Genomic DNA, 27,517 nt, shown 5'->3' with positions numbered 1-27,517 from the left:
TCTCCCACATTTATCCTTTCCTCTGACTTATGTAAATGTTTCTGCCCAGGCTGACATTTTACTACCTTATATTTTGTGTAATATTTATTTCTTATAAAGTTGAAACATCTCTTCTCAAAAATTCCTTAACACCTCAGTCTTTCCCTTCACTATGTTTTATCCAATTCTTTGCCCAAATACTTTGCACAAAATGAATGTTGCTGGTAAATCCAGTGTATTTAGTTTTTTTATCCTTTATTTGGGAACTGCTGAGCTTGGAATTAGAATGGATTTCAAATGGATGTGACAGCTGGAATCACACCCTGCCTTCCCTGGAGCAGGCCCAGCGGGCAGACAATGGGCAGACAGGATGCATGACATGGAGGATTCTCTATCCTCGCTCTGCCTGGCTGGACACAGTGACTGAAGGGACAGGGGGCAATGGCAGCAAGTTCCTGCCCAGCATAGCAGGAACATCTCCTCTGTGACTGTCCACATTTCCAGGTGCCGTGGTATAATCAGTGTGAGGCTGTCCCAAGTTACAAGCAATAGGCCTCGAGTTGTGCCAGAGGAGTTTTAGACTAGATACTAGGAAAACTTTCTTCACCAAAGGAGTTGTCAAGCACTGGAACAGGCTGCCGAGGGAAGTGATTGACTCTCCATCCCTAGAAATATTTAGAAGACATGTAGATGTGGCACTTAGGGACATGGTTTAGAGGTGGAATTGATCTTGGAGGTCATTTTCATCCTAAACTGCTTTGTGATTTTACTTCACTGGAAATGAGGATAAACCCAAGATTTGTATTTTCATGAGAAAATACCAAAATCTCCCTCAAGATTTTTAATTTCCCTGTTTCGTTAATCTGCCTCTGCCTGAACAATCAAAGCAGACTTGGCAATGTGAACCAGCTATGGACTGCTCTGAAATTTTTGATTGCAGTGTCACTGCAACGAGAACATGGGTATAGTCTCCGAATTAAGCTTTGGTAGGAGCTGATTTTTACCGTAGCTAAATGTTGACCCAGCTAGCACCTAACCTGATGAACTCCAGTACCTGGAGTATCTTTTTTGCCATGTCTTACTCTTCAGTTTCGTAAATATTTTGTCGGTTTTCTCTTTTTAAAGGAAACTAAAATGCATTTTTAGTACTTGGAATACATTTTTTTTCAAAGGACTTTGGGGATATTTTATCATCTGTTTTTTGTTTGTTTACATTGTTATATGAGTTTGACAAGATAGCATGGAGATAAAGCAGAGATCCATTTAGTTTGTTAATAAATTTTGGGTCGTTAATAAAGATTTGTCAATCTTGATACTGGATTGCTTGACAGTTTTTCTATAAAATTTGCATTTTGAAATTACAGCCATTTTGCTGTACTTGAACACATGAAGATATGTTAAAAAAGACTATGGTTAAGATTGCATGGCTGATGGCAATCTGGAAGAATTGGAGTGGTTTTTGCTCAGTGTTCACAAGCAGACACATAGTTTTGATCACGCTGCCTTGATTGTGCTTCATAGCTCTGCCCTTTGTCAGTACTTGCGGCAGCTTGTGCAGCTGTAACTCAGGTGTGCTTGTGTGCTGGTTTGTCCCACAGTGAAGACCTACCTGCTACCAGCACCTTAGGCTGGTTTCCAGAGGGTGCTGGGGGGCATGGCAAGCCTGAAGTTGTGGGTAGCAGGAGGGCACCACCATGGAGATTCTTCAGCAGACCTCATCACTAGCTTTTAACTTCTGAAATCTCTTTATCTTTTTCTCAGTGATGCATAAGCCTCCTCTTGCAAGTGAAGTAAATGAGAAAATTAAAGAGAAACTACCTAAAGAGATTTACTTACTGTATGAAAATCTGTCGTGGTGATTGGCTGCATAAGCCTGAGTGACAAGCTGGAGAGGGGAAAAAAAGCAAATCTGCAGCTGTTTGGGATTTATGGATGTGTGACACAAACAACAGCTTCATGAAAACAAATGAGCTTTAAAAAAAGCATCAAACAAAAAATTCACATGTGTTAATAAAATGAAGAAGTAGGAGTAATATTTGGGTTTCCTAAGAGCGTAAAAATATCCGACCTAAAAAGAATATATGTGATGTCTTGTGCTGTTCAGTCAGGATTATTAGCTAGCACTAAGCTGTGCAATCAGTTGAAGCATAAGCTTTTCACCTCTGGGTGCTTGAGTTATTCTTAATATTTTGCAAAATCTAAATTGGGTCATAAATGTTTAGGCAATTTTAGATTAACGGTGTAGGGGTGGAGGGCATTATAAAACACACCATGTGATAGAACAGTTGAGTGCATGGATTATTAGGCTGTGCACGTAGATAGAGCCGTGTGGGAGAGCGCCTTCACACCAGCAATGAGGGGTGCTGGCTCCACAGCGAGGGGAGAATCCTGCACAGTGCCTGCCCGTGCCATGTGTGACTGGCTGATTATCTTGGTCCTTCATGGAGCCTTTGACAGCCCTGGAGATACTCAGCAGATGTTTTGAAAACATCAGCTGGTCAAGAATCATCCCTGCTCATTAACAAAGGTTTTACAGAGCCTGTAAATACCTCCTGAATAACTGCGGGAAGGCCTAGAAAATATCCTCCCTTGGTGGAAGCCACCCTGCTAAAGAGAAGAGAGAATACAGAAAAGCAAAGATTAGGCATGAGAAAAAATTATCAAAAAAATAATGAAAGGATTGTTTAGTTGCCTGCATTACATCAAAGAAAAATACTGAGATAGGAGAAGGGAAAAAGCCAAACACACCAAAACAGAGATCATGTAAGAAACTAGGCTCTTTAGCTGGTGTGTTTAGTTAGCACATACTCAGGAGACCAAATAAGCTAAATAAAGAGTCTAGAACAGAAAAGTAACTAAAAACCACCCTCAAAGCATGAAAGCAATCATGTTTAATGCTAGTCAGTTTTCTCTCAAATATCATTCAGTGATTGTCTATTGTAACTTACAGAAAAATACCAACAAGCACTGTCATTGTGAACAATATTTTTAAGACTTGGTACTAAGTACACTTCACTAAATTAACCTGCATTGTTCTGTCATCCATTTAGCAGCTGAAACAAATGATTTTATGGAAATCAGGAAAGGTTGGCCAGCCTGATGTTGAGCCAACTGCAAAAATTGGCTGAAGTGGTTTTAAGACTGAGCAGACAATGGGGGACTTTCCTGTATTTGTGTTTTGGAAAACAGCTGAGCTGTTTCGGCTTGAGCTTTCAGGAAAAAAGCATGTGGAAAATCTCAACAGGAAGTGTTGTTCTATGTAGCAAACACATACATAAAAAAAAGTGAATATGGAGCACTGAGGACTTAAGGAACAATTTCAACCTTCTCTAAAAGGTGGCTTCTGTTACTATTATTATTCATAACCAAAATAACTGTACTATTTTTTTATCATTTAGACTCACTGATGTTGCTTATTCACTTATTTATCTGTACATTGTTTTGCTAAACACTCTGCATTGTGCTGCTCAGAAATGCTGCAGAAAAAGAAGGTGATGCCTGATATTAATCAGGTGTATAATGCCTTATTAATTGGAATGTGATGGAATTTAATAATTCTAATGTGTCAAGCTTATTTTGAAAGTATGGGAAATAAGGGAGCTTTTTCATCTCTTGATGTATGAGGTTTAATTAAGTTATTGTCTTTCTGCAGAATGAAGTCAGAGAGACATAGAGTCATGCATGCTCAAAATACTGACTTGTTTAATAGATCAAATGGTGAACTAGCATTTTGTTTTAGACACAGACAGGGTCTTGAGCTCTTACAGCATGTTCATTGTACTTTCCTAGCTTCTCTGTGTGATAATGAAATGCAGGATGGTTATTGAAGTTTTAATCTGATAGATTACCCTGTTAACCTGGCACTCCAGCAAATTGTCATATTCTACCAAACAGGCAAGACATTATGCAAAAGAGTACTTCAGCTCACAAATCTGTTCAGTGCACAAGGACGTTGTGGTGTTCATTTTATTTTACTGTTTTGTAGGATTGCATTGATGTGGGTTGGTGGGAAGGAGAACTCAATGGCAGACGAGGTGTCTTTCCAGATAACTTTGTCAAGCTACTTCCTTCAGATTTTGAAAAAGAGGTAAGCAATATATTCTTTCATTTTCACTTGAAAATACAGAACGAAAGTAGAGTTGAAAGAAATCCTCTTTCAGATATGTAATTTTGACAAAGTTTGACTTCTAATCTCATAGCATGAAACCATAAAGGAAAAAAATTCCTGGGTTAGAAAGAATTCGTGAAAAAGATGTGTGGCATGAAAAGTCATATTATGGAGTTTCCTTGAAAGGTTTGATTTACCCATCTAGTCACCCCATCTCCACTATGCTGCTCTGAAAGCCCTCTGTCCCTGGGTCCTACAAGTTTCAGAGAGACAGGAACTGGAGGTCCCAGGACTGCGTCATGTGATGCAACAATATCCATAATTCTTAACTCTTCTCCATTGTTTTTGTGGTGGAATATAGAAAGTTAGAGTATCACCTGCATGCTGATGGGTAGCAGTCAAGCACTGTTCCAGAGCAAAAAGGGTGAGATTTTAACTATGAAATTTGAAAAATAATAAGCTTTTGGTATCTCAGAGGCAAATTTCTTTACCTCTCAGAATTACTGAAAAAGAAGGTATAAAATCAATGCAGAAGTTTTTTCAGCTCCTATTTATTTAAAAAAGATGGCACTGTTATTTGCCAGACAATATTTAGAAATCTTGTGGTTTCTTGGAATAAAGGAATGGATTACTTCCCCCAAAAGTTCATTCCATTTTTAGGAACCTTTTGAGTCATCAGTGGGATATTACAAGCTTGCAATCAGACTTTTGATGAGTATTTCACAGTGACAGTGTAATCCTTCTGTGATAAAACCAAAACTTTCTGATGCCCAGCTTCACTCTTTGGCAGTAAAATTGGATGCCGAAGGCAAAACTTAAATAACTTGGAAGGCTTAATAAAGCAAGTATTAAACAACTGACAGAGGCTAACATGATAATTATTGAAAATTAAAGTAGAAGAGCAGCAAAAACTGTGGGAGATGAAAAGGCAATTCCACAGCAGAGTGGATATCCTGGCTTTAGGCCTAAAAATAAAAGAAGGTGATTTCTGGAAGAGGCAGAAATCAAAAACCTGAAGACACAGTGAGCCTATTATAGAAGAAAAAAATCTTTACTGGTATCCAGTTTTTGTGGTGTAATTATTCCATCTTTTTGAACTTCAAAATTATGCATCTTTAAAGTGATTTTTAGAGTACAATTGTGTATAACTTGTTGAGCAAATTAGATATTCAGACACTTGGAAATTGCAGCTAGGTTTGCTCTAACTGTGGAGAATAAAATTTTATTAATTTTTGAAATGCCACAGATCTGGCCACTTGCGTTAAGTAACTGGTAGGACTATAGACCGCCTGTCTTTGCTTGAATCAGTGCTAAAAGGGAAGGAGATAAATACTTTACCAGTGATTTTTTCAGGTATTTTCTGATGTGATCCAGAAACCTTGGATTCCATCCCATGGTCTGAAAGTATTTGTTGCAGTAGTTCTTCTGACTGCTCAAAAAAAGCTTGGGATCTCTTCCCTTCTCCTTGTTCAGTCCCCAATTTTCCAAGCCTGACTCTTTACCACACATGCCTATTTGTTCCAGGCCTTTTCTATTCGGTGCCTAGTCCCAATCTCCATCTCCCAGGTGGTCTCCATTACAGGATTCTTCCCTGAGCTCAATACATGAGTCCAGATCACCATCTGGATTTACTTTCTATCCCTACACCAAATTTCTTTATACAGCTTTTTTTCCCTCCCCTTTTACTCTTTGTCCCTGCTCTGTAGTTCTGTTCTCTTCTTGTCCAACCAGTCCTTTCTGCTGTCTTAATTTCTAGTCTGTCTCCATCACCTTCTCAGTTACCTCATCCAGCCACAGACCCTTGTAAATCCTTCTTGCTTCTCCATGTTTCCCTAAGGAGTCTTTTAAGGCCCTTTCACACTACACCCTTTCTGACCTTGGTCTGCCTTTTTGAAACAATGCATTGCCATCTTCAGCTTTCAGTTAAAGCCACTTTGTCAAATGAACCGTAGGACTCTTTCTCCTTTGTGTCTATCTACATAAGTGCTTTAGTTTTAATCAGGAATGACTTTGTAGTGAATCTGTCACTTGTCCATCTGCACTTGTTATGCTATGGAAGACACATCTCAGGGGACATAACCTAGACTCCTTACAGCTGAGAACTAAGCCAAAGGATGTGCTAAGGCAGTGCATCTCTTAGATTCCAGCTGCTGATGTATGGACAGTCAATGGGATCAGTCTCACACCACTCCACAATAAAACCCCAAATGCCTATATTGTGCTGTTGGATCCTCAGCATCAACTATTTCACTCTGCAGCCATTATCAACAGAACTCCTAATGCCTATCACATTGTCTCTGTCTCATTTCCTTTCCAAATTTTTCTTCACTTTACTGCATTTAAACCTTAAACCACATTGCCCAAATACTTGTGGAATTGTCTCTGAGAATTTAAGGGACTCACTGTTTGTGGACAATGGCCCATGGCAGCCAGTCTGGAGAAGATCGTTCTGACCTCCCGAGCTCTTGGCCACAGCTTTCTTAGGTTGATGACAGCAGGTGGTCTGGTCAGGGTAAGGTGATAGAAGAAACTTGAAGGTTTCTGGATAACAACTCTGAGATTCAAGATGTTAGGCTTACCCAGTCTGTGCAAAAACTGGTATTTTTTTTCTCCAGAAATGAAACATTTGCTAGATTTGAGAGAGATCCCTTGGAAGGGCATGTGGCAAGCATTCAGCCTTCACAGCAAACCTGCTCTCTTTCAACACTCAGACCAAGATCTGAGAGTTCTAGGACGGACACTGAACTAATTACTGCAAGTGAACAAAGCAATTGATCTTTCTCAAAAGCTGTCGCAGATAGAAAATAATTGGGGGAAGGGAAGGGATCAATAAGAGTTTGAGAGAAAATATTAGCCTAAATGGCTGATTAAAGTTTGGCAAAGCTGTGCATATCTGGAAAAATTATTTTATTCCACATTTGTTCCACAAGACAATGGACATTGCTACATAGGAGCAATGTAGTGAAAGTGATTGTGATCTATCTGTAGCAAAGGAAAGAAGGTCCTTCTCAGAAAAAAAGGATGGACATATGAAAAAAAAAGTGGTTTTTTGATTAGAATTTGCTTTCAATAATCTTGATAGTTTGTTGGGGCTTTTTTAAAGTGAGAGATAAAGTATGTCATTTGATCTAGCATCATGCTCCATTTGGCTTTTTACTCATTCCAACATGCATATGGTGACTGCCCGTGTGCTGTGTCGGCATTCACACACATCAGCACAGAAGAAAAGCCATCGCTCCCCCAGCCTGCATGTGAAAAGAAATTGTTCTGGCACTTCCAGAACCATTGGTGGTCATATTTCTCAGTCTTACCATTACAGATCTATTAGGAAAACCATCATAACAGAGAATGTATAAGTTAAAAAAAGGACAGATTAGTTGGAATTATTTGTTTCACTTCACCAAACATCTAAAATTCTGATCTTTCACATGTGGAACTCTAAACATATGGTAGTAAGTGAATAAAATGTAGCATTTGCTGTATTTCCTGGGTTCTGCATTTTTGCCTCATTTATGGGTCTGAAAATACCTCAGGTTTTGTCACATGTCTCTGAGAGTTTCTTTGTGTTCGCTTTTTTTTTTTTTCCAAAATGGGTAAGAATATTTACAAGGTTAAATTTTAAGGAAATAGACTTCTTCATTAGACCAAAGGTCATGTATTCCTCCAGTCTTAAGGTACATAAAATGAACTTTTTTAACCCCTCAGCAGGACATTTCAATTGCAAAAGTATAAAAATGATATTTTATTTGTCAATGCTATTTTCTCTCTTCAAATTCATTTTAATGAAGTTATTTCAGGAGAAATATGTGACAGATCTGTAGTCTCATGACTTGTAATTATTAATGTCAAGCACTTTATTATTAACTCCAGCCTCTGTATGAATGAGATTTACGGGCCTTTTGAAGCAATCTGTTTTCTTCTGTTATTAAATTTTAGAGACCGAAGAAACCACCACCTCCATCAGCTCCTGTCATCAAACAAGGATCAGGTAAAGAGCAGTTGATTTTGTACAGCGCGTCAGTGAGCACATCTCAATCTAAATTAGGTGTATTCAAATTTATATAGAATTCATCTGTATCAAAATTGATATGCAGGTGTCTACACAACAACTAATAAATTGCAATCAAATTGCAAATAGTTGGTAACCCTGAAAGACTGTGGTGTGCTTTAAATGTATTGCAATCAACCATCTATACCATTTTAAAATAACCTGTATTGCCCCTCAAACATGTTAAGTCAGAGCAAGTGTGATACTTCAATTTTTCGAATTTCTTTGGTTCTTTGATTGTATGCATGTCTGCAGTACAGACACACACACAGTATGTGGAGTCTGATAATACCTGCAGGAGGAAACTGCATTCACTGCAGATCTGATTTATTCTAGCGACACAGAGCCTTTTATCATGTCTGTAAAATAGTGTCATACAGTGCCTCCTCTGAGCTGCAATCTAAGTCTTGCAGATCTGCATGAAAGCTGGATCTGGCTGGCTGTTCCAGGTTCTAGGCCATAGATTCTTGGTTTTCAATACCTTTATAGCCCTAAGTATGAAGCTAAAAGGAGTTACCCTGAATGTTATGAAGATATAAGTGTTGCAAATGTATTAAAGGGGCTGATTCTGTTTTCTGAACAGATGAGTGCTAGCAAAATTGATTTTGTGATATCTTAGACTGAATTGTGTGTAGATACTGAGAGCTGAATTTACTTGCATTATTAATTTTAAAATGACCTCTTGATACTAATTTTCAAAAGTGCCTGCATGATTTATTTTTATCATGAAACTTAGAAACAGTTAAAGTATCTACACACTTGATAGTTCTGAACTCGGAAACCGAATTCCGGTTCCACTCATGTAAAAATACAAATCACAAAGCAGGGGATGTTCTCAGAGTTTTCATTTGGATTGCAGTTGTGGTGGAAACATAACTATGGCTGGAATTCTTTAATCCCTTAAGTCCAGTCAGTTTGTGAAACTCTGCAGCAGCACTATTGCTTCCCCCACTGCTGGCACACATTAAAAACCAAAACAAATATGTCCAATCTCTCCAGATAGTTTTCTTGTTACTGTGACTTGTTTCAGGTTTTGGTGCTTTGAAAAGTAAATTTTCCTCTCCTACAGACTTAAGCTCCTAGTAGAAGTGCAAGTTACACCAATATACAATTTACTGTGAATCAATATGCTATAATTTAACTAGTTTGAATTTTTCATGCAGTTCTTTGACTACAGAATCAGGACCATAAATATTTGTGTTTCTTATTGACATCCATGGTTTGTTCTTCACTCTGTCTTGAGACTCAAGAAAACAAATTTGGTTTTAATCAGTAACAGTGTCCAGAGAGAGCAGTATGACTTTGCCATCTAGTGGTGGTTGGATAACAACGATGTCTTAGTGACAACTGATGTTATAGCCTGACATGTTTGTAAAAACTCTGTAAAACATTGTATTTCTTTCAATTTATATTGCTATAATTAGAGAATAACACTTTTAATATGTACCTGCTCACATACAACACTTTAACTGTGTCACCATAGCAGAATAATGCGCCTATTTTCGGAAGGCCATCTAAGTCTATGTCAAAGCTAAGACTATTGCAGTTCTTTCTTTTCATACTCAGTTTTTGACTGTCCTGGCTGATCAGGCACAAGAGTTCTTCTGATAAATATTTAGAGCTGAAAATCATCCTATGTTTATTACCATCCTGACATCCTCTACTTTGTCAAATCATTTCTCCACTGAGATTATACATCTCCATGTCAGGTCTTATTGTTGATAGTAGGTAACAACTTCCAATAATGCTTCTGCATATTAGACCAGTCATAGGGTGATGAATAAATTTGAAACTGTCAGTTGCAGCCTGAATAATTAAATATTAGTATCTTCTGGTGCCAAGGATAAAATCAAAACACAGAATTAGAACTGGTCTTTGTAGTAGAAGTGGAATATGTGTAAAGAAGTGTCTGTATTATAGTGGAGATCGAAGTTTATAATCTCCACAGCAGTAAACTGGCAGGGCCATCTGTGCTGCACTAGTTTACAAAACAAGGTGAAAACTGGAGAGCCAAATTTAGGAGCACAAGTTCCTTATATATTGAAAAGCATTGAAAAGTCATTGAAAAACAGTAGGCATTTCACTGGGTAGCTGGGGTAAGCAATACAACTGTGTCCAGACCGAAGGGTGGGAATACTCTTGAGTTCCTCTGGGAGCTGATACAGAGCTCCCCAGAGCTTCCTTGCAGGTGACTGTCACCTGAGAGCTAAGGCAGGATCATGGTGCCTGCCTGGGTGTTGATTCATTTGGGGGGTCACAATCCAAGTAGAGAGAACACCTGAGTCTAGGAGCTCCTCAGTGGTTGTAGGCTCATTGTTTCTAGACTTGGCCTGAGAATGTCCCTCTGTGTGTTAATGATGACTGTTAATCATACTGTAATTAGGTATATAGACCTACGTGCCTTTCTTTTTGAACACACTAGTGTGTGCAAGATTATCAGTATGTTGACTTGTGCTTTGTATAACTTGTGTTTTGAAAGGCTTCAATTGCTTTGCAGCAACACCTTCTCCTCTCAGGAGTGAAGTCTTTTTCATAGAATCAGGTCAGAAAAGACCCTTAAGATCATTGAACCCAACCATAAATGAGAATTTAGTATTATTTATTGGCATGATAAGTGGCACAAGTATTGCATGTCCAACAACACACTTAGGTAAAGAAACAATGGCTGGTGATCACCACTGATGAGTACTGATTTCTAGGAACCAGCTGCAGAAGGGAGTTGCAACAGCACATTCAGAAAATGTAAATGTACTTGAGAACAGCATATAATAGAACAGATTGAAACAAAAAATTGCCTTGTGCTCCTTGCCCTGCCTCCTCTGCTTTTCTTGGATTTCATCTACTGTAATTTTTATTGAAATGCTAATAGTGTTACCTAAAGTGGTTTTCAACACTACTAAGTTGAAATGGCATTAGCACCTAGTGGTTAGCCAATGCAACAAATCCAATATCCAGTAAAGCATTTCTTATAACGTGGGGATTAGAAGATTTTATCTTGCATGTGCCAGGAAATTTTTGCAAAATCTTCCCTGTGTTGGTGCCACAAGTTCCCATATTTCTTGGAGCAACAGAAGTCCATATGTCAGGGCCTCTTGAACAGAGGCAGAAGTAGCCAGGGGCTTACACCTCCAGGTCAAAAGCTGTCAGTTAAAGTAGTCATGCAGAATGCTGCCAGCACTGCTTTTCTCCTCCTTCTAATATGTGGAAGTGAACAGCTACTAGTAGTGGAGAAAAAGGAGAGGGATGGGTTAATTTAATGTAAAATAAGCTCTGTATATTCAGCTCTATCAGGTATTCTCTTGACGTTGCCCAGTTAATTGATTTATTCCTAATGTTTCTGTGCACTGTTGAGTTGCTCTTCATTTAAGCATGTCTGTAATGATAAAGGATCTGTCCACATTTAAAAATCTGCAGTTACTGATTTTTTTTTGTCCACAGATTAGTCTGAAAGAGTCTATTCTTTTGTGGTCCATACTTTGGAAACTGTGAATTTGATTATAAAGACATTTGTAATTGTGGTGCAGGCAAATATTTGATATAAATTTCTATTCAGTTTTAGCAAGACATTTTCAAATTGGGGGATATAAAAAGCCTAAGAAATTGCAGGATTAAATCTTATGTTACTGTCTATGCTGTTTTGTTGGCTTGTTCAGAATTCCAAATTTTTCTGTCTTTGACAGGGACCACAGATCGAAAGCATGAAATCAAAAAGATACCACCTGAAAGGCCAGAATGTCTTCCTAATCGAACAGAAGAAAAAGGTATGAAATGTGCTTTTCTGCCTGTTCTCTGCAGAGAGATGAGGGAAATAGAACCAATGCACATCCTCATTTCCCACTCTCTGTTGCCATTAAGTGTATTGTTGGGATGTTTGTTTTCCACTCTGATAGACTGCAATGACAGGCATTTTGGAAAGGCTCTCATTGTTGCTTATGGACTAAATTCAGGGTGTTCACTTGTACCCAATTGCTGTTGAGTACATGCAGCCACAACTGAAGTCAAGGGGAGATTTGCTCTCAATACATGAAATGCTGTATAAAGCCCAGTGCTCTGTAAAACCCAGGTGCTCGATCAAGTAAAATACCCCAGATAAGCGTGTACTTTTTTCTTAACATCTATCTGCTTTGGTTCTCTAGTTGAAAGCAGGGTTGGTGGTTTTCCTGCATCACAAAGGGATTTTGTGGAGGTATAGTCATTAATGCTTATGAATCACACCATTATCTTTGCCACAAAAGTCACAGGCAAGGCAGTGCAGAAATGAAAAAATTCTTCAAAGCTGTGTTTGAACATTGCGAGAAATGGGACACAGTAGCACACAGAGCAGGGACAAGCATATTAAACCTTTAATGGGTTCATTGTGCTCATTGTGAATTGTGAATAGTCTCAGGAAAATAGTTACATCAATTCTCTAATTGAAGATGGTGTCAAGTTTCCTATGTGTAAGTGGACTATTAGATTGTATGAACAAGTGTGTTTATTGGATTTCTTAATGTCTAAGTATTTGAACTTGCAGCCTTTTAAAAGCCACGTGTATGCACGTGACTAAATGCATAATATCCAGTTATAATTTAGGGCCAGAACCTTCAGATTTTGCACCAAGATCTGTTTCTGGGTATACATCTTAGTGATCTGACAAGTGTTTAGCTGTTTCCTCTACATATGTTTACTTTTGATTATGTGTTCTGCTTCTCATGGTTATCTTAGCAGTAAAATCCTTTGCTTTCCATTTTCGAACTTAGAAAACCAACTGCTAAAACAGCAGAGGAAGTTTAAATATGCTACTCTCCTAGGCTATAAATATCTGTAACTTTTCTAAACATTGAAAAGATGCTGTAGGAGTTGTGCCTACATTTCAGGAGTACCGGGAGTGGCAGGAATCGCTCATGTGTGGCAGCAGGGGTGGCACAGGAACATCCTTTGAGCTGTGTGTTGGCACACTGCCCAGCCTGTCCCTCATAGAATTTCAGTTCTTGGACACTGAGCAGTATAAATTGTTGTAGGATTAAGTGTGCAAAAATTACACAGCATGCTGGAAAAGCTTCAGTGTTACTGAGGATCTGATGACTGCATCTGCTCAAAGCATATTGCCTGTGAACAATAGTCACTAAATGGACTATTCCAAACCTAATGTACATTGCGTTTCTGGGGATTTATTCTGTGATCCTCTCAGACTGAAATGTAGAACCGATTAAGCAATACCCTGTAACATTCCCAATACCTCTTATATGTATACAGAGGTGTAGCATTCATGGCATATTCATGGCCAGCATTGTCAAGGGAAGTGGGGTGTTGAAATAGTATGATATAGAGCAGACTTTTGGTCCCTTTGAGAGTTTTGTCCTTTCTTTAAGAAAAATCAGGCCTTTTCTGGTGTGGCAAACATGCTTACATGTTTGTTTTGTATTAGGAATTTAGAGCATATTATTTAGACGAGTTATTCATGTGTATTGTACTTTACATATTCACAGGCAATGAGTGTTTGGCATTGGATATTAACATGGTGGCACTCCCTAACTATGCATAATCAGTTCTGCAAATGATCTAGGTTTTCATTGGCTAGCTGAAAAACTCAGCATATAAGACTGTGCTTAAAACCTAAATAATAGGTCTGATTTTTCTGAGGAGTTTACATCCTGCTACACATTGTTAAATTTTTGTGCTTGTATTTTATTTTCACTTAACTGCAGTTCACTTGAATCATGCTTCCCCCCCCCAAAAAAAAAATGTCCAAGAGATGTTAAGAATATCCAGCATAATTATTTTTGTGATCTTATAAATTAATATATTGTTTCATATTAAAATTTAATATAAGTTGTGCTCATGGAAATTGTACCATATGGTATGTAATTTCTTGCCATTCTTGTACTTTACAGTCAGAAACCAATAAGTTACTAAAATAAAAAATAGTATTCCCATTAAGACACTGCACATATTTTGGCTGGGGAGTTGCAGGCAGAACAGCCAGGCAGGTTGAACAACTGATTTGTGGCAAACATATATAATAATAAATATATATAATAAATAAATAAAGAATGATTCAGAACAGAAATGGAAAGGAAATAAGCTTTTTCTTTATATACAATCTATCTACGGTTGAAGATTTCTTCTTTAATTGTAGACTTGTGAGTGCAAATGAATTCCACTTAATAATATCCATGTTCTTTTTCTGGAAATGATTGATTTAAAGAAAGATCAGAGAGAGAGCAAAAACAGCTAGACTTGCAGAAGCCTTCAGTTCCTGCTATACCTCCGAAGAAACCTCGGCCACCCAAAGCCAACGCTGTGAATAGACCTGGTACCTTGCCCCCGAGACGACCAGAAAGACCAGTTGTGCCTGTGACTCACGCAAGGTATTTTCTTCTGTCCAATGTTTTTGGGATTAGTGGAAAAAACACACATTTAAAAAATTTAGATTTTACAGTTTATGTCACAATTTATTTCACAGTAAACTGTATTTAAAGAACAAGAAGATAAAAGAAAATCCATGTAGTCATCTGGCTGGATCATAACTATCTTCTCAATAATAGCAGTCAGACTGCTCATTACTAGTTCATTTCTGCACACTTCAATTCTACTATTACTGCAACAGTGCAAAATGTGTGGGAAATATCAGTATGTTACTCTGATGCTGACTTTCTTAGTTTACCTCAAATTGTTGCAGCTTAGCTTGGGCACTAAATCAGTGTAAAAGCTTGGATTGTGCTGAGGAATAGCATTAGACAATGCACATTTCAAATACTGTCAGCCTGGTTTCAGTCTGCTTACTTTGATCATTTTAGATCAAATTTTAGCAAAATACACGTGTCTTCTCAGAATGCTCTTTTAGCTGGTACCGCTGCAGACTAGTGCTATCAAATATTTATGCTCTAATGTTGGTTGTCACTCTGCAGTTACATGATCCTTTTTATCAGAGGTGGTTACAGCCTTTGAGGAGCACTGAGAAACTGGACTTGCCAACACAACTCCGCTTATTCTCTGCTAGAACAGAGGTTACAGAAATTAAAGGCCTGACTGTAGTCCTAATCGAGTCTAGGTGGCTACATTTTAGTCATCAGCATCTGGGTTGTGCACTGTAGATTTCCTTTATGCATAATGAATAGAGTTAGATGAAAACCAGAATAAAAGCAGTTGCCTAAAATGGGCAAGCTGTGCATCTTGCAGAAATACTAGAATATAGGCATGGAAATAATTTTGCTATTGTACTGTTAGGAAAATTATCTGCCATTGAACTTCTGGAGTTCAAGTATTGTAATGGTGAATTAAATACCAGAATAGAGTATAGGTTAGAGTAGAGTGAAGTGCTAGACATTGGTTCCCTTCATTCCTCCACATATGGTTAAATAAAAAAATGCTCTCAGTGAGAAATCTGAGGCAAATTAAAAGAAAAAAAGGCACCTACCTTGTGCTCCCAGTTTCATCTTACTGAAATGCTTTGGTTGTACATCTCCGAGAACTTACCCTTCTATCCAGGTGCTACTGCCACAGCTTCTTTTGGACTTGGCTTTGAACATGCTTGTCCAGTTGCTCCAAAACACAGTCTATACCTGCTGATCACCTGGGCATACTTGGAAATACAAGTATTTACTACAATCTTCAGATTTAGCTAAGTGATATCTTGGAAAGATCAATACATAACCTAGTGTTCAGTTCACTGGTGAAGGCATGCAATGGAGTAGCTATTCTTTTGTTTTCTCCTTTGCCTGAAAAATTTTAAACATACTATAAATTTTTAGCATTTAGAATTTTGGGAGGGTATTTTGTTGCTCTTGTGTTTTCCTTTTCTAAGTACAAAACTGCATGAAGTAACCATGTATTTTTAAAGATATTTCAATTTTCATGTTATCAAAGGCAAAAGGCACACCTAAACAGTAACCTTGTTATGTTCTTAATTGTCCAAACTTCACTATGTCTAGCACAGAAAAAAATGGAAAAGACTTTGAATTGCTTAGATAATTAAGAAATATGAAACTTCAAATGGAAGCAGTCACTTCAGTAAAGGTGTTTTGTTTTTAAATCTGTTTGTTTAATAAGATAGTAATTATCTTAAGGTCTACTGGTATCCATTTCCAAAATCTGAAAAGACTAAAGCAATTAGAATAAAAATTGAACCAGCAGAACTTTTGCTGACCTGTTGTGGTTTAACTCTGGGCAGCTGAGCCCCACGCAGCCACCCACTCACTCCCTTGCAAAGGGATGGGAGTGAGAATCAGAAGGACAAAAGTGAAAAAACTTGTGGGTTAAGACAAAGGCAGTTTAACAGGTAAAGCAAATGATGCATGTGCAAGCCGAGCAAAGAAACTTGCTACATCCCATGGGCCAGCAGCTGTTCTGCTGTCCGCTAGAAAGCTGGGCTTCATCACCTGCAGTGGTGACTTGGGAAGACAAATGCCCTAACTCCAAACATCCCCCCCTTCCTTCTTCCCTCAGCTCTAAATGCTGACTGTGATGCCATGTGGTGTGGGATGTCTCTGGTTTCAGTTGGGGTCAGCTGTGTCCCCTCCCAGCTCCTTGTCCACCCCCACCCTCCTTGCTGGTGGGATGAGAGGAGAAGCAGAAAAGGCCTTGACTCTGCAAGCACAGCTGAGTAATAATGAAAACGCCCCTCTGTTATCTACGCTGTTTTCAGCACAAATTCAAAACACAGCACTATGCAAGCTGCTATGAAAAAAATTAACTCTATCCCAGCCAAAATCAGTACATGATCCCTAGGGGAAAATTACTGTAGTTACAAAGTGAGTCCCATGGGATTTCCATGGCAGCTAAGCCAAAGAGGATTTTCTTCTGTTCTGAGTAAGTGGCTTGCACCTTCTGCATCTCACTGACTTTTTTTAGTGATGATTGTTTTTCCATTTAAATATAATCCTCCTTCACTGGGGGCAGAGTAGGGCTTCAAGGGCAATAGGACAGATAAAAACTATGTGGGACAGTGAATAGCTGTCAGTTTGTTCCAAGGCTTAGACATACCATGATTATACAATTTACAGATAAGTCAATTCTCTGGAGTAGGCAAGCCATAAACGTCTACAGAAGGTGCATCTTTACAATCAGTTTAAACCAGTCCATGTCCATGCCACTGCTAACAGGGTTCCTTGTCCTGGCACCCCATTCCCACAGCCTCCCTTATGTTTAGCACCAGCATTTGTGCAGCAACTCAGCCATATGGGTCAGCGAGTTGCTCCAGATGGCAATTAATCAGTTTGCAGTGGGCTTTCTATTAGTGTGGGGTTTCTCTCAGGCTGATCATCTGTCTGGTCAAGCTGACAGCCTGCCTGTATGGGCACGAGCAGAGAGGGACACGCTCTGAATGAGAAGGGGGGGCTCCGCTCCTTTCACAGCAGTATGAATGCAGAGTGGCATAATAAGCCTGTTGATTCTTCTGACAACAGGGTTGGGCTTTTTTTGTGGGGCTGTTGCCATATATCTTGGTATCTTTTGTAGGCAAATGGTAAATGTTGTGACTTTCAGCCCTAAATCACGCCATTCTAAGAATCTCTCCAAAGCCATACTCACACATTTCCTAGAGTGCTTCTAACTCACATCGTGCTCTCAGATTGCTGGGAAATGTATGTGTGCAAAACAGAGTATGAAGTCAGGTGCTCATTGCTTTGTCAGCCAAGAAACTATGTTGCTTCTTATAGGTTTACAAATATATAAGTAATTTAAGAAAAAGTTAAAGACTAAAAGATAAGAAAACTAATTGTTCTGGTAGATAACTTGGAAATACCCTTGTTTATCATCTTACCAATTAATACATTTTTCTATGCATGTATTAAATTTCTTCTGTGTCCTTCCTGGTACAGACTGCCTGCCATATTGAGAGCTGTAGAGGACTAGTTTGCTTTTAATCTGATTGTCTATTTTTTTGTTCACTTGTCCCCCAATCACAGGGTTTAATGGGATATATGTTCCCTTAATCTATGACTTCCTCTGGGTTTTAATAAAAATTTTCACCTCTTTATCACAGCCTTCCAGAAGTCAGAAATAGAGTTTCCAGCCACTTTGTGTTTTGGTCATAAACTGCTGCCATGAGCTGAGGTTCAGGCCATCTGTCATCAGCTTATGGTATCAAAAGCAGAGACCAATGAAAAAATCAACAAGATTTGGGAGCTCACTATGTATTCAACAGCTAATTGTTGCTAATTATTGCACTGTGCAATAGTGCACATCTGCCCTGATTGTACCGGGGCAGATCTATATTTTTATCCCTAAATTGGGTACCTTACATACATCATAATTTTTACAGGACTACATTGGGAATAGTCATTGTCGAAAAACTATTGTATTTGTCAGATGACCTGACAATGATGGCAAGTACATTAACTGAACAGCTGTTATCACAGTAAATATCAGAGATTTGAGTGACCTGTGCAATACTGAGTTACTTGCCTACCACTGTTTTTTTTAAAAATTGTTTCAACAGGTAGATTATTTTAGTAAACTTGCGTGCTTGTGGGATAGAATGTTCTCCAAAGAAGGAATAATTTTGTTGCTTTTGTTTGATCTCCTATTTGACTTTAAAATAGCTCCTCTGTATGAAGTATCATAGCTCCTGACACTTTGCTATTCCAAAGCCATTTCTGACAAATTAGGTCATCTTGGTTCTTTGGACTGTAGAAACACTATTGATAGTCCAATCTCAGAAGAAAAGTGCAAAAACATGGTGGAGGAGCTGAATTGATGAGTAAACACTCAGAACTGCTGATATGCACAATGCTAGCTTGAGGTTCTCTCCCTTTCTGCAGCATTCCAGGTAGTCCACTGCTGTAGTTTGTCCAAGCCAATTAATTAGAAAAAACTACAAGGAAGATCTTGAAGAATGTCCCCTTGCCCTTAGGTTTCGTTCGTGTTGAGATGCTGTGAACATCTGAAGAATTATTCCAGACACTACAGTGTCTAAAATAGGCTTTTTTGACAGGTGTTAAGGAGAAATGAGATAAGGTTAATCCAGACAGCATGTCGATTTACTAGAGATTGCTGTCACTGACATTGCTATTACTCTGGTGCTGCAAAGGAAGAATACTTTGCTCTCTCATTATTAATTGCAAGTTAGCTATCAATTTACTGTAATCCACACAAAAACTTCCAATAAAACATCTCCTCTTCTTGATCCAAATGCAGGAGCGATAGTCCAAAAGTGGAATTAGTGGGCAGTACAGTATCCGGCGCTCTAGAGAAAGACTCCTCTGAAAGAAGCAATGACATCGGTAAGTTATAGCACTTTCTACAGTTTGCCTAAGAAATTAATGGTGCAAGTTTCTGCTTTTTAGTGACTTTTGTATAATTCAAGAGGCAGATTTGGCAATGAATGTGAGTGCTTTTATATCAAATTTTAACCGCAGGATTAAAGGATCATTTCTACTTTAAAATAGTTTTGTTGGGGTTTTCAGTTAAAAAAAAATTAAATTAAAAGCAAATATGGAATAGTGAGCTATTTTGAATAGGAAGGCTCTTGTTATTTTTGTTTAAAAGTCTAAAACAAGTGAGAAGGCCAATCAGGAAATCTGATTTATAAGACATACTTGTTTAACTGATGTAATAGCAATGCCATGGTTTTAATACTGCAGAAGATTGTGGGTCTGGTGCAGTTAGTAATCTTTACACTTTCCAATACAAAGGAATAGAAACCCAGTTCAGGTCAATTTGACTAAATTTTACTTCATACACCAATTAAATGCAGTCTAAATTTCTATTGTAAACAACTTGTGTTCCTGACCCATGAACATTTAATCAGGAAGTCACCTGGAAAGGAGCAACAACAGGTTATTTTTCTGTCTTCTCTCACCCTCCTTGCTCCTCAAGCTGGCAAAGCCGGAGAGATGGTGTTTGCTGGGGTGGGTGCTGCCGTGCGTGGCCCTGGGTGAGCAGGGTGCAGTGGGTGTCCCAGGGCAGTGGGCACGAGCCCCACAGCCATCTCCTGCCTCTGCTCCAAGAGCCCAGACCAGCTGCTGCTGTCGCTCTCTGTGCTCGCAGCTGTGCCCACAGAGCCCCGTGCTTGTCACAGGCAGAGCCCGGGATCCTGCCTGTGTAAGCTTGCTGCCTTTCACCAGGCCATGAAATGTCATTTTGGTGTCACAGTGTCTACCCAGACTGCTTTATTAGAAAAGCATTTCTGTAAAATAACACCCTTTCAACAGCCAAACACGCCTTTCCTTCAGATTTGGAAGCAGAACTTTAAGTTATAAAGGAATTTTAATTGCAACATAACAGCAAAACACTAAATGCATTTCACATAGGTCTATGAGCTTTCCAGCATACGTATGTCTACTTTTTTGTAAAGCTTCTGCTGTCGCTATGCTTCTTCTGGAGTAGCAGGTAGTATGTTTTTCCCAGATTTTCATTTGGCTTAAACATGGAAAGCTAGAAGCTTGCAATAAATTGCATGAACATTTTTATTGTAGAGATTATTAGAAAGGAATAGTATGGAAATGCAGACAAATTCTACCATTTAGTGTTTCTTAACTATGTTTACAAATTTGCTTCAAAGCACATATGCCTCTGCTTACTTGAATATTATGAGTGCAGGTAGCATGTAGTGGTGTGATGGAAGTAAACTTTTTTATTCCTTGTTCTAGTTTCCTTGGAATCACTATCATGATAAAAGCTGAAAGTGTTTTGGGTTTTTTTAGTTTTGTTGGTTATGGTTTTATTTTGTTTTGTTCTTAACATGTTAGGCAGAAAATCTGATTTATAAGAATTTTTGTTCATTTCCAGAACATGGAGGGGGAGAGGAGGGTGGTGGAGGGAGGAATTTGGGTTGTTTTGGGAGGTTTTTTTAGATGCAGAATAGGAGCCAACAACAACAACATGTTGCAAAGGGTTTAGCTGATGACCTCCTGTGACCACTTACACGGAGAACCTATTGAGCTCAAGGATAAAATAGTGTGAATACTTAAATAAGTAAAACTTGATAAGGTCAAACCAGATTGGCATTTAAAAGGACGGATCGTGTCATTCTAGCCTGTTAGACAACTTTTTAAAAGAAAAAATAAATAGATTATGGTTTTGAATTGAAAGGGATTGAACAGAGATCAGAACTGTAACAAATTTTCAGGGGGCTTTTGCCAGCTCGTGTAAAATGTTGTCAAGTAAATAAAAGGCATTTTAAGAGAGGGCAGAGTAATAAATCAAGGCTTAATAAGAAAAACCAATTCACAGTGGATTAATGTCTTTTACTGTGAGGAAGGGTTTGGAGTTCAGAGCAGTCTGTGTTGCAGCGTAATTGTAGAGGTTTATGGTAAGTGTGTTATATTTAGTTTATTGTATTTACAAAGAGAACAATGAGTTGGAGAAGTCTTGTGGCTACATGAGTTATTAGAAAAGAAGCTGGATGCGTGAGTGGAGTTGTCCAGTGTATTCCAAAACACTGGTGGATCTGGCTGTGTGAGTCCAGATAATACTTAACAGTGATACATCTTACTGGTGTTGCCCCCGTGTCATGTGCTCTGTAAGAAAGACAACCTCAGCTTCTCTGAGGCTCATCCATCCTGTCAAAATGGATTTGATTAAATCTACCATTTGGTGTCTTTTCAGAAATCCAGATTTACGCAACAAGTGTCTATGTGACAGACAAGGTGTGACTTAGCAGTAGCCTTTGAAAAAAAAATGAAGTTAAATGGCCTTTGTAGAACTTTGGATGCATGACCATTCTGGTTACTGGGCTCCTCTTTATTGTTCCATTAGTCCAGTGCCATTCCCAGTCACTCAGAGCTCTTGGGGAGAACAAGGGGAAAAGCAACAACTACCTGCAAGTTGCCTCACCCTCTTTCATGCTTATGCTAAATGATGGTTAATTGTGCTGAAAATGAAAACCGCAGCACGTCCTGGCTACTTTGCAGTAGAGATGTTAAGCTGGGTAGTGACTGTCACTTTCTTAGTCCTATAGCCAGTCTAAAGCTTTTGTTCCTTTCATGCAGTGCAGAGAGATGGACAAAAACAATGGAGAGACAGTTTTGGTTATTAAAGCAAACCATACTAATGCTGGATGGTGAACAGTGCTTTATTCTGTGAATCCTTTTTAAGGATTTCTAAGTTGGTTCCTTTTCTTTACTGTGATGAGACCAAAACCGCTGTGACAGGGAGGAGAAGATACAGGGTTCTTCCATATGCCATCTCTCAAAAAGCAAACAAGTGATCAGCAACAACAAAGTCAGTAATGCCATCAACAATTGAGCAGCAATATGCTGAGTTGAATTGGGAATCCAGATTCAAAACTTGCATTTTGTCTAGGTGCCTTGGAAATGGCTTTTTCCTGTTTATTTTCTGAGTAATATTCTACCAGTGGATCAGTGTTGTCTAACCAGAAAACCCTACACCTTTAAAAACAACTTTAAAAACATTCTCACCCCACTTTACCAGTCAGGAAAATCAGAAATGCTTGAGCAAGGTTGAGGTGATGCATAATACTGTTAATAATGTTCTGTGAGTTGCATATATTAGAAGTTATTTTTATGTAGTTATTTGCTCATGACTTGGTTTCCCTAACATGTTCTGTGGAGTTGTGACTTCACATGTAAATTCTTCATGATAATTCAGTACTGATTACAATTTTCCAATCTGTGCTGACAAGAGAAAATTCTGCTTAGCAACGTCACTGCTGATTGTAGATATAATGGCAGCTCTTTCTACTGTTGTCCATGCATTTACTTCTTTTCACAATCCTTACAAAAGCCATTGGAAAACTTGCCTTCGGAATATATTATTTAAGAGGAACCATTCCCCATTCCTCCTCACTTTTTCTTTTCTTTTTCCCTGTTTTCAGTGATGTCTTTAATTTCCTTTGCACACATCTTGCATTCAACTTTTCCTATTTACATCTCTTTGCCATGGCTAGCTCTTCTTCATTTCATGAGGGTAAGGCTTTTTTTCTTCCATTTCTTTTCTATCCTGTCTTTGGTAAGTTCACAGTGCATAACAAGCAAATACAAAAAGAAGCATTTTGTAGAATGCCAAAGTTTACATGGATATTATGGTTTTGTTTTCTTTAATTAAAAGTTGAAATTGAGCATACTGTGACAGAAGATCTTGCACCATAGTATTGAAATGAGAAATCATTATCATTTAATGTCTCATAAGAAATTTTAGTGACAAAAGTGACGTGCAGTTTACATGTGGTGTTTGTCAATACTCTGGATTCATTAACCTGTTCTTGCAGACAGATTTTGTCATCGCAATGCATGTAAGCATTTAAAAACATATTAGAATGGTTTTCTAGTCTGAAAGAGAAAAAAAAAAATCACAACAAACATAGTGTAAAAATTTGAAGAGTGTTCACTGGCACTCAGTGGAAAATGTGTGGTCATGTCACCCAAGACTTGCTCTCCAGTATCGCTGTGGTTAAATGAGAATGGTTACTTACATCTGTTGGTACATCTCTAACAACAACTGGTCTGGATTGGCAGTGGCTTTTTGAGCTTTTAAAATGCTTCTAAAGCAACATAAGCTACACTGACAATAAACCCTGTTCTACAAACAGAAGAGTTCTTACATAGAGCTGCATTGATTTCAACAGCTGTAATTCATGCCTTATGACATAACTTGACCTTTCTTTAGGTGACGTGTTTCTTTTTAATTTCATAAAGAATTTTGTATATGAGGGCGAGTGTGATTACAGAAACATCTAGCACATATAATAGCTTAGTGGATCAAAAACTAATGCTTCCAGAAAAATGGTATTGAGTTATTTCTGCAAGTCAGGATCAATCCTAAGTCTTAACTATATACACACACACACACACACACTTTGGAATCCTGGAATCCTGAAACAAGTCTTGTCTATCCAAAACAGGGTTGCTTTGGCATCATCTAATACTTAAAACCATATGGATTTAAGCTAAGCGCCTTAAGGAATAAACCACAAAGAATTAAAAATAATGTGTCTACTGTGGAAATGATCAGTTAATCCCCACAAGAAGCAGTTTCTGTGCTTTGCAGAAAGACTGAGTTGCACAGAGCCAAGTGAACACATCTTTCCAATATTTTTCCTGGCTCTTTACACGTTTTGCATAGTATTTATGAAAGCAGTTAATAATCTTCATCAGTGCTAGCATAAGGCACATACGCCTTCCTTGGTTCCTGCTGAAACATCTAATGATGGTATGAATTATCCTGAGAGTTTCCCTGGAAGCTGGTTTTAGTGCAAGTCCATTTTTCAGCATTTCTTCAGACTTTAATCTGCAGAGCATTTGCTGGTGTATCATGGAGTACTGGCCAAAGCCACGTTATTACCCATTCTTTTTTTTCCTGTCCCTCCCTGCAGCACTGGTGCTAGCTTGCCTGAAAGGATAGTTAAAAATACCCTATTGAAAATACCTAATAAACAAAAAATTTTTAAAATCCTCAGTGTATCCTCAATGTACCCATCATGTTTCCTTGAGCTGTATTTGCAGTTGTTGTAGAGCTTTATTTGTCAGGAGAGGTGATTGCTGTGCCTCTGACTGCAAGAAAAAGTGATCTAATGAGATTTGGACCACACTAGGGAAAAAGATGGAGAATATTTCCAGTAAAAGGCTGTAGAATGGAGCAGGTTTGTCTTTAAATCATAGGCTGTTATACTAAGGCCTTATAATAATTCTGCCTGAAAACACTGAATAAAAGTTGGAAAACCAGAAAATACTAGTAAATATAAGGGTTGGAGGACAAAATATGAGTCATATAATGAAGATCAAAATCTGCCTAAACCGCTTTCTATGCTGCTATTCATGCTCATTTTAATAGGGCAAAGCAATGGAACGGAATTGCCCAACTGGTTTAAGTTGTAATATTTACATCAGTGGGTCAAAATCACCCATAACCGTAGTTCCGGACTGTAAATATTGTAGTCATGAATATGGGAATGGTCCATTATATAAATTAATCAGGCTTGTTGCCCTGAGGGGTCCAGAAAAAAACAGTAAACTAGAAATTTAAATTGGTTGCCATGCATATCAAGTTGAGGTGCCTGAAAACAGCATATCCATTTCTTCTAGCTCCTCAGTTTTCTTGACCTTTCAGTTCTTTCTTGGCATGTTCTGAATTGTTAAAAATAAAATCCTTATGAGGGCACTGGCAAGTGGTTAGCAAAGCTTATTATGGCAGCTTTCTACATTCAGCTATTAAAGCGATAAAAGTCAGGATTGAAATGGGAGAAGATAATTGGGTGTTTTAGGAAAGGTTGTCCTAAAGTCACAGCTGTCCAGTGACTGTCCTGCGAGGCCGGGTGAGCTACGCTGTTTTCCTCTGAGGCACAGAACTGTGTGGGCAGGCCTCCCTGGCACATCACTGTTGCACTCCAGAACAAAGAAACCTTGCAGCCAGGGAGCTCTCCTCCTAAAAGTGCATTGCCCAAATCTTAAAAAACAGTCTGTGATTCATTATGGGTGAGATTTTGCTGCCTGAACCCTGGCTGGAAGCATGGCTGTATTCCTCGAAGGGTACAATGCTTTTCAGCGTCGAGAGAGTAGCAGAATCTGGATGCTTCAAGTAGCTAAAATAAATGTAGTTTTCTTAAAATTCCCTCTAACATTCAGATTACTGAGTTATTTTTAAATTTCTACTATATATTGAATGGGTACTAATGCAGAAGATTTTGTCTGCAGTGTCTGTCTCATTTGATAGCTTTCAGGATTATTGCATTTAAAGACAGTATATATACTATTTCACATGCCTGTTGTCAACCTTTTCAATGTATTGAAGATGATTATGAAATGAAATCCACCTCTGTGGTTTCTGTGACACTATCTTCTTCAAATGAATTCAATGCCACCTTTGCCTCATTTCTTTCAGCCCTGCTGTATTTCTGTTCTGTGAAACCTTGCCATGAGCATTCTGAATGTGTTGATTCTCTTTATCCATCACTTCCCATTTCAGTTTTCTCAAGGTGAAATCTCTCTACTAGTTCAAAAAGCTTTCTGTGATTGTTATGTATAAATTATTTTGACCAAATACTAAAAAACCTAAATGTAATACAAAGTTAAGGCCTAGCCACATTTTATGCCAGCATAGTAAATGCAGGGGGTAAAAGGAGTAAGAAAGGAAGTATAGCCACTTAACTTTTTATTTCTGGAATTTTTTGGGGGCTACAAACTGAAGGTCATTTCCTAGGAAGGTACAAGTCTAATGAGTTCAGAACTTTTTTTTCTAAATAATTGTTTTCCTGGATCTGGGCATTTTTTTAAAAATACCATCATCATGCTTTAAATAACCATGTTTCCAAATGAACATAGCAATGGGGAGAAATGTTCTATTCTTAAGTGGCTTGGACGGATACCAGGGAATACTTGTTGCACAGCTAACATTTTTCATATTCATGAAATATGGTTGCTCAGTAAGCCAGACTGTGTGTACTACACTGATATATTAAAATTAATCTGATGCCTTTCTCCCCATCTCATGAATCACTTCATGGATTATCAGCTTGATCAGTGAGACAGTAATAATGATAAATGCATCTGTTTATTTGTAGAACAAATATCAACTATTTTTTAATTAGGAAGCTAATTGATGGGTGCCATCTCTATGTTCCACATGTTAATAGAATCTTCCTTACTGTTTGTTAATACCAGACAAAGAGAAAGCTGGACCAGTGCAGGGTCCAGGTCTGCTGGAGGCTGATGTTGCTGTACTGGCAGTTAACGTGGCTGTGAATACAGTAGACTGGACTTTTTCTTTAATGACATTCCATTTGGGCCCTGCCAGGAAGGCTGTACATTTTGCTTAGTATATAAATTTAAGCTCCCAGTTTCTGATAGCTGCAGAAATACAAACTAAAATTGAATCTCTGCATTTAATGACCTCAGTGAATTTAATATAGTCAGAACCATATAATCTTGCTTTCCACCAGCAAAAAATAATCAAATAACCAGCACAAGTGACTTACTGAATCCACAGCATATATGACAGTATGGCAGAAGTTTTTTGAATGGCTCTCTTCCTCATTCTACAGTTCACTAGATGGGAATTTTCTTGAATTAGTATCTCCACAGGTGATGATTGTGGAAGGTGGTGATAGCCTTAGATGCAGAGCAGATTTGGGAGGAAGAACAACATCTAAATAAGGAGAACAAATGGAGAAAAAAAGGGAATATAGGAGTGCTGGAAGTGGATTTACTATTTTATTGTTGTACCGAGCATTGTTAATTACACTTTAATGGAATTTAATTTAGAGTATCAACTAAATGGCTGGAATTTCACTAGTTTGGCAGCAGATTCTACCTGTGGAGCCTTTATAGTCTCTGTTCGACTCTCTTTAGAATTCAGTGCATGTATAGGTGGCTTTAGTTTATTTTTCTAGCTATCAAAAATGCATTCCGAATTGGAAAAACTGTAGGATTCCCAATATTTCTTGATAATAGAAGCTTTGAACATAAATGTTTATCTTTCATGGTATTTATAAAATGCATGGAGCA

General features: G+C 38.3%; 1 protein-coding gene across 8 annotated transcripts in view; it reads left to right on the top strand.

Moving 5' to 3' along the window:
* SH3KBP1 (SH3 domain containing kinase binding protein 1) overlaps positions 1 to 27,517 on the top strand; it is a 214,638-nt gene that overhangs the window by 174,848 nt on the left and 12,273 nt on the right. For all 8 annotated transcript variants that reach the window (XM_039551240.1, XM_039551251.1, XM_010394472.4 and 5 more), the window contains 5 exons: positions 3,965 to 4,066; positions 8,024 to 8,075; positions 11,816 to 11,896; positions 14,323 to 14,485; positions 19,254 to 19,339. In XM_039551240.1, coding sequence (XP_039407174.1) covers positions 3,965 to 4,066; positions 8,024 to 8,075; positions 11,816 to 11,896; positions 14,323 to 14,485; positions 19,254 to 19,339 — 484 coding nt within the window. The remainder of the gene's footprint in view (positions 1 to 3,964; positions 4,067 to 8,023; positions 8,076 to 11,815; positions 11,897 to 14,322; positions 14,486 to 19,253; positions 19,340 to 27,517) is intronic.

The sequence above is a fragment of the Corvus cornix genome, chromosome 1 (genome assembly GCF_000738735.6).
Source record: "Corvus cornix cornix isolate S_Up_H32 chromosome 1, ASM73873v5, whole genome shotgun sequence".
NCBI classification, from domain to species: domain Eukaryota; kingdom Metazoa; phylum Chordata; class Aves; order Passeriformes; family Corvidae; genus Corvus; species Corvus cornix.
The sequence above is the reverse complement of the archived record's forward strand: the minus strand, read 5'-3'. Positions and strand labels throughout refer to the sequence as shown.